This window comes from Phodopus roborovskii, unplaced genomic scaffold (genome assembly GCF_943737965.1).
Source record: "Phodopus roborovskii unplaced genomic scaffold, PHOROB, whole genome shotgun sequence".
Lineage (NCBI taxonomy): Eukaryota > Metazoa > Chordata > Mammalia > Rodentia > Cricetidae > Phodopus > Phodopus roborovskii.
In genome coordinates, this window is record NW_026125052.1 from 35,039,835 (window position 1) to 35,051,930 (window position 12,096).

Here is a 12,096-nt window from a genome sequence, read left to right on the forward strand (position 1 = left end):
TAAATTAAATATTTTCATACTGCAAGAGGGAAGAACCAGGGCACAGTCACAATCTGAACAAAGCAAAAATCAAACTCTAACAGTATAAATATCTCGGTGCCCAGGACTCACTCACGATCTTCTGTGCTCCTCCAAAGGGCTTGGGTCACTTCTCTGACTCTGCCCTCTGTACCACACACAACTTTTCTTCTAGGCTCCAAATGGCTCAGCTCAACCACCTCTGCGTTGTTCTTGGTCGTCATCTCCAAAATGCTCAGTCTGTTTCTGTTGCTGCAACTGAGATGCACCTTCACCAACAGCCTCTCCTGGGCTCTCTTCAGGGGCTCTAGCCTTGCCAGACAATGCGAAGCCTCAGCTGCTCTCCAGGACCCCTTCATGCCTTCAAACCCAGTACACCTGGATGACTTACACTATGAAGTTCAGCTGCCAGCATGAATACAACCTTGACAAAAATCTATACTACAGCTTCTGTGTACTAACCCCAAGCAAACACCTCCCTGAAGACTTCACCTCAGTGATGCTAGTCTCTTCTTAAATCACAAATCACAGCTGATTCTTCAGCCCCAAATGACCATCATCCATTGTCCCAGAAAAGCAAAGGTTTAACTTTAATGTTTCTAGTTCCTTGTTAATCACAGCTGATTCTTCAGCTCCAGCTGACCAGACATCACAGATTCATTACATCACAGATTCATTACACAAAAGGCCTGGTAAAGGCTTTACTTCCCCCTAAAACTTCACAAGCCAGGCCTCCATCATCTGTACTGTGCTGAACATTCTTATTTTCCAAGCTCCTACAGAACAGCCCACTGAGCTTTCAATACTCAATGGCTTTACTAGCCCAAAGTTCCAAAGTCTTCCACAATCCTCCCAAAAACAACGTGGTCAGGTCTGTCACAGCAAGACCCCACTATCCTGGTACCAACTTCTGTCTTAGTTAGGATTATTGTTGCTATGATGAAACACCATGACGAAAAGCAAGTTGGGGAAGAAAGGGTTCATTTGGCTTACACTTCCACATCATAGTCCATCACTGAAGGAAGTCAGAACAGAAATTCAAGCAGGACCAGAATCTGCAGGCAGGAGCTGTTGCAGAGGCCATAGACGGGTGTTACTTACCAGCTTATTCAACCTGCTTTCTTATAGAACACAAGATAACCAGCTCAAGGATGGCACCACCCACAACAGACGAGGCCCTCCTCATCAATCACAATTAAGAAATGCCCTACAGCCAGATCTTATAGAGACTGTTTTCTCAATTGAGGTTCCCTCCTTTCAGATAACTCTAGCCTGTGTCAAGCTAACATAAAACCAGCCAACATATAATCTTTCAGGTAACTCGAGTCAAGTTGACACAAAACTATCCAGTAAACACATTTCTCATCCTGACCCAGCTACAGGTATAAACTAAGTAAGTCCCAGGTGAACTGGCTGAGTACTAGGAGTTCCTGGATGAGAACTGGGAGCTCCCATCTATTTCTCAGACCCATGGAATGAAGGCTCCTTCTATCTTGGCAGCAGTGTTCTGAGAAAACTGAGTGTTCTGATCTTGGCTTGTAGCATAACGCAGGCATCCCATAGGGAGAGATGAGCTGAGGTGACATCAGGGATTACTGTCTGACCAGCCACAAGCCCTCAGCTCATTCAGCAAGTTTGGGCAGAAGGGAGCTTCCATTACCTGCAAGCACAGACTGTGACTGGACTATGTGGCTATCTTAATGCTTTATTACTGTCAAGAGACAACATGACCAAGGCAACTGTCATAAAAGAAAGCATTTAATTAGGGCTTGCTTACAGTTTCAGAGGTTTAGTCCATTATCAGCATGGAGAGGAGCTTGGCCAGCATGTAGGCAGATATGGGAGCTGAGAGTTCTACATCTGAATCCCCATGCAGCACGAAGAGAGACACAAGACCTGGGTTGAGCTTTTGAAAACACCAAAGCCCATCCCTAGTGACATACTTTCTCCAAAATAGCCACATCTGCTCCAACAAGATCATACCTCCTAATACCTTTCAAGTAGTGCCACTCTCTAATGACCACCACAATGGCCAAGGAGAATTAGGCTTAGTAGAACACAGACCATAAAGGTACAGACCTTACATTTAACAATGTGGTGATACCCAGGTCTAGGTGCCCTAAAAGAAAACAAACAAACAAACAAACAAACAAAAAAAAAAAAAAACTGCAGAGGTGACGGGGAGAGGAGTCTGTCAGATTTACCACTGAAAACATTGACCCCAGGAACTATCCCTTCAAAGGGGCTTAAATTTGACTGGATTAGTCTCTGCAGCAATTCATGTCCCACAGCATCATTAAAAACAAAAAACAAACAACCACTAAAAACAAAACAAAAAACAGAGCAATCAGTATTCACTATACCTGAAGGTATGGGAAGATAAAGAGGTCCACAGTCCAGCCAAGACTGTTGCCACCCTAGGTAACCAGCCTCTGAGGAGCATCACCAAGCAGGTGTGCAGTATCAGCAGCAACCAGATGCCTGTTATTTATACTGCCATTTTCCAGCAGAAAACAGAAGCCATGAAAAGAAACAAGAATGCACACCCTACACTCAAGTCAAAGGGCAGGCAGCAGAAACTTCCAGTAAGAACAGCCAGACACCAGGTTTAAAGCTGAGAGTAGAGCAGTCATTACGAATACATTAAATGAAAAGAAAGCCCTGACTATAGAAATAAAGCTGTAACAATGTTATGTTTTTCAAAATAGCATTAAGAATTAAGAATAAAGAACCAAATAAAAATCCTAAACCTGCAAAGCATAATAACAGAAACTGATTTTCAGTAGTAGACTCAAGACTACATTAACACTGGCAGAGTTTGGAAACTTGAAAAATAGATGGATAAAAATTTTGCTACTTGAAGAACAAGAGAAAAAACAAAACAGAACAAAGAACACCATTAGCACACCATGTATACATGGTGTATATGCTGCAAGTGTTGGAAAGAAGCAGAAAAAAAATCACTGAAAGATAACAGCAGGAAACTCCCCAGATACAGTCAAACAAACAGTAATCAACATGTAGGAAGCCAAACAAACTCCAAAACAAATAAATCACAACGTAGAAAAAAATGCCAAAAAGATATGAATAAACTCTCCATAGTTACAAGAAGGAAATGGCTTGTCACTTATAGAGTGTATTAATCAGAGTTCAAGGGGAAAGCAAAACAGACAGAATGAATATATATTAAAAGAGACTATATTGGATTGATTTATACATCTGGGCAGTCTACTAACGGCTAGCTGTTACTAAAATCCCTTCCCTGTGGGAGACAAACAATATCTACCCTTCCTCCTAAGGTCCCAACAACAAACTAAGGTATGAGTTTATTAAACATACTTACAGAAAAATGGGTGAAAGGTTATGGGTAGGAGTTAGCCTTAAAGTGGCCATACTGGAAGATCTACACTCAGCAGGAATGACCGCTTCCCTGGGGCTGCACAGATGAAAGCCCCTGACCTGGTCTTTTCACGCCTACATCCTCTAACCCTTCCCCCAAGACCCCATGCAATTAGGGTAAAATTGCATACAGGTAGTTGGCAGGGGAAACTGAATACTCAACTGAGGGTTCTAGGCCCTTCCCAACCTCTCCTATGAGGCACAGCTGTGGTGCTCTTTTGTGAGCAGAATCTGTAGAACTCCTGACAAAGGCAGTAGTTTGGCTCAGGTAATAGTCCTGTACAACACTATCTCATACTGGAGAAGTTGAGAATCCTGTAATTTATGAAACTGGATAACTCAGTAGTCCAATCTGGTACTAAAGGCCTTGAGGATTCCTAGAGAGTGTGAGTCTTCAGTCCACACTGGAATCTCAAAGCAGCTAGATTTTGATATGAAGAGAAGGATGGCAGTAGCAGCTTCAACAGCCAACAGATATGTGAACTTGCCAGTGTGTTACCGACACAGGCAAAAAATAAAGCTTCCTTCTTCCCACCACCTGAAGGTGCTATCCATTTAGTCTTCTCACTTCAAACAACCTGACGAAGAAGATGCCTCACAGGACTGCACAGCAGCTTGCTTTTTAGTTGATTGCAAATCCAATAAATTGATAACCAGGTTTACCCAACACACAGGTGTTCTACTTTTGTTATTTACTTTTTTGACTCCAAACCCATGTAAAAGCCAAATGCATTCTCTGGCTAGGTATACTCGTTAGAATGACATAAGTTTTTAACTTTCCATGTCAATCTCTGATGCCATAATACCCAGGAAAAAACGGCTGGGCAACCTCCAAAACCAACTACTTCCTTAAGATGGCCTAACTTGGTGGGGCAGATAAAGCGGAGTCCAACAGACATGCGTGTTTCTTCAATGGAAGGCTGTGGTGCCGATAGCTAAGAACAGCATAATGCCCAAAGCCATCCCAGGGAATCTGGAAAACGACTCAGCTCTTGAGAAACTGTTGCCTCATTGCTGGGGGAACTGGGGCTTTGTCTTCATCAAGAAACAAATTAAAAAGTGACTCAGGAACAAGTGATCAACTCAAGAAATAAAGCAAAGAAATAAGCCCAGGATCTAATTAATGGGTTCGACAATGAATTCTACCAAACAGGAGAGTTAATACTCATCCCATACTTTCCAGTTTTGAAAGCTGTCCTACAGGTCAGAATTCCCAACGTCAAAGCCACCAAAAATAGTGTAAGAACTGGATACCATACGGCAACGTCCCTTATGAACACACATACTTAGTAAAAGCTGAGTGTAGGGGCTGAAGAGATGGCTCAATGGTTAACAGCACTGGCTGCTCATCCAGAGGTCCTGAGTTCAATTCCCAGCAACTATATGGTGGCTCACAACCATCCATAACGAGATCTGGTGCATCATAATTACACTGTATACATCATACATTAAAAAACAAGCAAAAAAAAAAAAAGGGGGGGGCTGAGTGTAGCGGCTCACACCTTTAAGCCCAGAAATTAAGAGGGAGACACAGGTTTATCTCTGTGAGTTCTAGGCTATAATCTTAGCACTGTTCCCAGCAGAGAAAGGAAGAATGCTAGCCAGCTACTCTTGTCTAATCAGTGAACACCAGGTTTAGGGAAAGATATTGTGTCAAAAAATAAGGTGGAGAATGATACCAGACATCTAGCCTCCATGCACATATCCACACACATACACCACACTGTGTGCGCGTGCACGCACACACAAACACACACACACACACACACACACACACACACACACACACAAACACCCTTAACAAGATACCAGCAAAATGAATCCAGCAGTCTACTAGAAAGATTACACAGCATGACTAAGTGGAACTTGCCCAAATAATGCAAAAATGGTTCAACAATGGATATCAGTGTAATACATAATCTAACATAGTGAAGGAAAAAAAAACAGTTGTTCAAATTGATACCAAAAAAAAAAAATCATTTGACAAACTCCATTCCATGAACCCCTTTGGTTATTAAATATAGAATACTCATAAACCATCAATACAAGAGAACTTCCTTAATTTGATAAAGGATACTAGTGAACCCCATAGCCAGTATCATACCCAACAGTGGAAGATTACAAGCTTCCCCCATAGTCAGGGTAAAGATAGTGATGTCCACTTTTACTATTTTAGCACTTTATTAGAAATTTTAACCAGCACAATTAAACATGAAAAAGAAAAGGTCCAAATCAGGAGCTAGGCACATGCCTATAAGAACAATACCCAGGATACTTAACAGAAAGGTCATGAGCTTAAGGCCACCCTAGGCAACATAATGAGTTCCAGGCCACTAGCCTGGGCTACAAGGCACAAATGCACACACACATGCATGCACTCATACATACACACACTGAATGAAAAGGAAGACTACCTCTATCTCTGTTAATATACAGCACTATCTTTAAAAAGAAAAAAAAAACACTATTAATGTTAATAAATAAGTTAAGCAAAGCTGTAAGAGCTACAGTATCAACAGTAAGAAAAATAAGTGGTAAATTGATAGGAAATTAAGGAAACAATTTATTTGGCTGAGAATGTACACCAATGGCTAAGTGTTTGCATGTACATGTAACACAGATGGACAGAAAAACATAACAAAAAAGTTGTAATAGTAAAAAAGATGGTACTGGCATAAGGACAGCCACAGAGACCGATGGAGTAAACAGAGTCCAAAAGTGAACTTGTGCATCTGTGGTTAACTGATTCTTGACAAGAATGTCAGGACAATTCTCTGGAGAGAAAAGTCTCTTAAGAAAGCTGTTGATGCCAGGCACTTGGGGTGCTCTTGGGGGGCAAAGACAGGCAGATCTGAGTTTAAGACCAGTCTAGTTTATAGAGTGAGTTCCAGAAACCCTGTCTTGAAAAACCACACACACACACACACACACACACACACACACACACACACACACACACACACGGAAGGAGGAAGGATAAGGAAGGAAGAAAGGAAGGGGAGGGAGGGAGGGAGAGAGAGAGAGAACAAGAAGCAAGCTAACTGTAGGTAACTGGAGAGACGGCTCAGTGGTGAGCACTGACTGCTATTCTCTTCCAAAGGTCCAAAGTTCAATTCCCAGAAATCAGGTGGCTGCTCACACTGTCTATAATTCCTGTCTCCAGGAATCTGACACCCTCTTCTGGCCTCTCCAGGCACCAGGCACATTCATGTGATGCACAGACACACACAGAATACCCATAAACATTAAAGGAAGGAGAAAGAAATGATGAATGCTACTGAAATGCTATTAACATCTACAGAGTTTCAAAACAGATGTTTAGTCTCCTATCTTCTGCCATTTATAGAAATTAACTCCAAATGGATTAAAGACTAAATGTAAGAGCTAAAAGAATAAAAATCTCTAAAATAAAAAAGGAGTAATTTCTTTACTCCCTTGATCTAGCAATAGTTGTTTTAGATACTGACACCAAAAGACATGCCGTGAAGAAAAGACCAACCTGGATTTCATCAGCTGTAAACTTTTGTGCACCACAGGTAACTACTGCAAAAGAATAAAAGATCACCACCACCACCCCGCAAAAAAATGGGGCAAAAACGTATGTACCCTGCTTCTGGAGTTCAGCAATGAAAAGACAAACTACTCAAGTAAACAGTGGGCAAAAAGTTGAACAGATACTTCTCCAAAGTACACATAGCCAGAAAGTACATGGGATGCTCATCATCATTAACCACTGAAAATGCAAATCAACTGATGAGTTACTTCACACTCGTTGGAATGGCTATAATAGCAATTACAAAAGAAAATAACAAGTGACAGTCAGGATATGAGTAAACTGGAATCACTAGAAACTGTAAAATACTATAATCAGTGAGTAACAGTTTGGCAGTTCCTCAAGATGATAAATATAGAATTGTAAGGCATATGCTCAACAGATTTAAAAACAATGTTCATAGCTGGGCAGTGGTGGTGCATGCTTTTAATTCCAGCAGAGGCAGATGAATCCCTGTGAGTTTGAGACCAGCCTGGAGAGCTAGTTCCAGGACAGCCTCCAAAACCACAGAGAAACCCTGTCTTGAAAACAAAACAACAACAACAAAAACCCCAATCAATCAAACAAACAAAAAACCAAAAAAGCCAATGTTCATATATTCAAAATTGTTGAAAAATCAGTGTTCAAACAAAACCGTGGACACAAATATTTTTATAGGCACCGTTGAACAGAATTTCCAAGTGTAAAAATCTAAATGCCTATCAATTGATGAATTGGATAAATATATAGTTTATCTGTACAACTGAATTATTCTCTAATAAGGAATGAATATTAACATTAATAATATTAATATCTATATTATTCTATTATATTTATTGATTATATTAATAATGATTGATATTAATAATATTGTGGCTGCATTGATATTGCACTGATACATGTTCCAAACTGAGTAATCTGTAGACATGAACTACATCACTGATTGCCTTGGACCAGAGTAGCCCATGAACTTCAGAGAATGCCATACATCCAAGATCAGTACACTACCAAACTTGGTATCTGGTGAAGGCTGATTCCACTTGGGTCTCTATAAAGCATGAATCACATTCTCATTCATGAGTGTCCACCTCCATAACCCCATCACTTCTCAAAGGCCATACCTCCTAAAACCTACACCTGGATTAGGCTCCAACAACTACAAATTGGGGGTGGACATAAACACTGGACAGCAATAAATCCAGTGGGAGGCAGAGGCAGGCTGATCTGTGTGGGTTCAAGGTTGGCCTGGTCTACACACTGATTCCATGCCAGCCAGGACCCTGGAGCAAGGAAGAGACAGAGACAGAGACAGAGAGAGAGTCAGAAACTGCGGTCCACTTGGTTCTCAGTAGGCAGCAGATCTAATCACCAGACCTGAAGATTACCAAAATGCTTTTCTTCACCAGGATACTTTTCTCCAGACTGGAATAATATGAAACCATTTAAGTTTATAGGTTGCTAAGACACCATAATTACAATTTAGTATGTTACCTCCTCTGGGAGAAGGAGAGTCATGGCCTCCAATGACTACAGAGATGCCAGAATCTTCCAGTTTCACCTTCCATTTTTCAATGATGGTTCTAGACTTGTCCTGTAAATGTGACACTGCAGGTCAGGCAACAGCTCTTAAATGTGGTTTGTAAAGCATTAAGTAAGTCACCCAAGAGCTGGCCCATAAATACCTTGCTGGCATCATTAAAGACAGAGAGCTCCATGGTACCTTCAAAGTCTTGCTGCAAAACAGATGCCAAGCACTCGTCCAACCACTGTTCAGCATTGTGCACCGGGAGGATAATGGACTAGAATTCAGAGAAATGAGTTAACAAACATCCCTGGGGAACTGCATCCCCTTCAGCATCCTAAAAGATGAGGATCGCCAAGAACCAGGCCTCATGCTAGGGCATGCCCAACAAACCAAAAGTATCTATTTCTCCTTTCTAAGCTCTTAACATTTGTCTGGTCCATAAGAACTTAATAGGTGTTAGGTTCCCCTCAAGTTCTTGATTTAAAATTATTTCATTTATTTATCTATTATCGTATTGTATGTATGACACTGGAGAACAAATTCAGATTGTCAAGCTTGGTGGAAAGTGCTTTTATCCACTAATCTATCTATCCACATTCCCTTCTAGATGCTTCTGAAGGGAAGAGCTGAAAAGCATCAAAATGCCCCTCCAGCTCCATGGTAAATTCATGATTTTAATCACTAGGCAAAAACATAATCATTCTACTTAAATATTTGTCTCTTCCTGAAGACCAGTCCTTGACTAGATGGCAAACTCACCCTTAGGAAAACTCTAACAGAGTGACCCCTTCATATTACTGCACAGCTAATCACACAGCCAAGCTGGACCAAGGGGTATGTAGAGGCCCGTAATCTTTGTTCTAAACTTGAATGCAAGCACCAGCGCTTTCTCTCTGTGAGTCTCATAAAGTCAAAAGTTTCTAAAGTGGTATGAAATAAAATCACTAAAACTTGATGACCAAAAGAACAATTGTCATGGGAACTGCCTCAATTTTACATAACACAGTAAAGAACAGTCACAGAAATTGTCAGTGTCACCCTTGAGTTAATGTGCAAAAACAAAAGTGGACAAGTTTCTGAGAAGGAAAACCAATAGGTTAGGTAAATGTTAACATATACATACATATATGAACATGTTGCACAGCTATATGTGACTCAGACAGTAACTGCATAGTCTCCACAGACAAGGTCTACATACAATATAGGCAATAGCTATATAGCTCACTCTAGGTAACTTCTATACATAATATTCATTTTTAAATTACTGAATGTGAGCATAGTTATAAAAAGCTTATAAATGAGTATTGAAGACAAAAATCTACCAAGTTCTTTACAAATGAAATGCTCTTGAGGAGCTGGTGATCCAAAAGAGGCATTTCATCATGTTTGTGTTCTGAACCCAGGGCCTTGCATGTGTAAGTCCTCTGAACTTACTTTGTAAAGGAAAAGAACATTTTTGATTTTCTCAAGACCTACAGGATTTAAAGTGAAAAGGGTGTGGTGACTCATTTGTTATCAGTAAGTGGGATGTGGTGGCTGGAGGGTTATCTCGAGGTCATTCTCAGCTACTTATATGTTGCAGGCCAGCCAGAGCTACAGGAAACCTTGCAACAATCTTTGACAAGGTTAGTTAGGCCTTGATTTACCTGTTCCCAATTTCAGTAAGATTGGCATGAAAAATGCAATCCACTTGGGCCTGTGAACCAAACCTACAATGTGTCCTGGCCCCTGACATCTAACCCACCAGTTGGGTATGTTGGACAGGTGTGGTATGCTGGCGAGGTGAGTGGGGTTAAGGGAGTTGGGGGTGGAGACAACAGTGTGCTGGGCAAGTAGGTGTGTAGGAGCTCCGGCAGGAACGCCATCTGTACACATGCACTGACACAGGAAAAGGGTGGGAGCCCTCCAAGCTGAGGTTCCTGAACCAGTGGCAGCGTTCCGGAAAGACCCTAGCGGCTGCCAGCCCAAAAAGGATAATTACCGATCCGGAGAGAGAAAAGGCTATAGAAGGGACGTGGGGGCGGAGCCGTATCTACCCAACCATACCTACCACTAAGGCCAGCGGGCCGTGCCCGGTGGCGTCCTTGGGTAGCTGCATGGCAGGGATCCACTGCCCTTCTTCTGCACGCGTCCTGCATAGGCAGCCAAGATTGCACAGCAAGCTCCGGAAGGCGGTGCAGAGACTGGACCACTTCCGATTGGCGCAGCGCCACGTGGGTCGCTAGGCACTGGCCGTGCAGAGGCAGAAAATGGCCACGTCCTATTGGTGCAGAGACACGTCAGTCATTGAGGGCGGTGCTTCGCGCAGATTGCAGAACAAGTTGGCCTGTTGGTAATCTAAAGACTCGTGAGCCGGTGGGGCAAGCTACCCGCCTCAGCTGGAGCAGCTAGGGCGGGACCCTGGGCCGGGAGGTGGCCGTAGCCCGCACCGAGTGTGGGCGAGGCCTGACCGAGAAAGGGTTGGCTCCCCGAGTCCGTGGGCGCTCCTGGCTTTCCGCCCTTCTCGCAAATACCCGCCCATCTTTGCGGCTTCTTAGCCTGAGGAAGTCGTCTTGCCCCACCTGACGGAAATAATCGCAAACCAAAGTCCACAGTCAAACAAATGTTATAAAAATACTTTAGAAACGGGGGAACTTGTGAGGGGAGCCACCCTGTGTGGGTAGGTGACGACTTAAAAATCCAAACGCGACCACCCAAGGTTGGGCCTATATAACTTTAAAATGAAAATGGCAATAAGTTTAAAACAAATAGGCGACATTTCATCTGAACTGTGTTTGGTCTGACTGAGCTGAACGAGGAACAAGGACCCCGACTGGTGGGAGGATTGCAGGCCAGGCTGGACTGAGCTGGGTTTGGAGTGAACCAGCAGTAGATAGTTTGTATGGACCGGAGCAGTCTAGTGTGTGGCCTGCATTCGGAGGCGTGAAGCCAATCAAAGCCAGATGGCAGAGTTTCTATGCTACATAGAGAGTCACTGGCCCAAGAGCTCCTGGAGGTTGATGAAGGAAGTGTTCTGTGAACTGTGGGAGTCCCAAAGTGCGAAAGAACCACAGTGCCAAAAGTTTTCAGGAAATACTCTCAAAGGACAGGTGACAACCTCAGGATTGCATGAAAGATACCAATAGGCCTGATTACTAATTTAAATAACCCATGTGCATTTCCTTTCCAGAGTCTTTTTCTGGCTTGTGCTTGTGCCTGCAATTTCTCGTCTGAATGATCATCCCACAACTAGAAGTGTATTTTAAGATGGCATATTTTGCTCATCCACACCCTCCATTTCTGAGGGGTGACACTGAGGTCACCCACAGGCCTTGGCACCAAGCAACCTTCAAGAGTTTCCACACTTAAAAACAGCAGAAGAAGGAAGGGATGGGAGAGATGGCTCAGTAGACACAGGCACTTGATGCCAAGCCTTAAATCCCAACTTTGAGCCCTGGAACCCACATGGTGTTGAGAGAACCTACCCCCATAAGTTATTTTCTGACCTGCAATCATATAGGCAGTGGCTCATACCCACTCACACCCCCAACACACATGCAAAACAACTATTAAAAATAACAATCTCAGCAAAGCTTTAGAGGACTGCGTGCTTATTTAAAACTTGGTTTTAGATTTATTATGT

General features: G+C 42.6%; 1 protein-coding gene across 3 annotated transcripts in view; it reads right to left on the minus strand.

The window, feature by feature from the left end:
• Window positions 1-10,617, minus strand: part of B3gntl1 (UDP-GlcNAc:betaGal beta-1,3-N-acetylglucosaminyltransferase like 1) — an 82,275-nt gene extending 71,658 nt beyond the window's left edge. For 2 of the 3 annotated variants that reach the window (XM_051182684.1, XM_051182680.1), the window contains exons 1-3: window positions 10,525-10,617; window positions 8,632-8,748; window positions 8,441-8,540 (exon numbers count right to left, since the gene is read on the minus strand). In XM_051182684.1, the coding sequence (XP_051038641.1) occupies window positions 8,441-8,540; window positions 8,632-8,748; window positions 10,525-10,572 (265 nt within the window). In that variant the 5' untranslated portion in view covers window positions 10,573-10,617. Of the gene's footprint in view, window positions 1-8,440; window positions 8,541-8,631; window positions 8,749-10,524 lie in introns of those variants that run through there. The other variant, XM_051182687.1, reaches the window with a different exon arrangement.
• Between the last annotated feature and the right edge of the window lie 1,479 nt (window positions 10,618-12,096).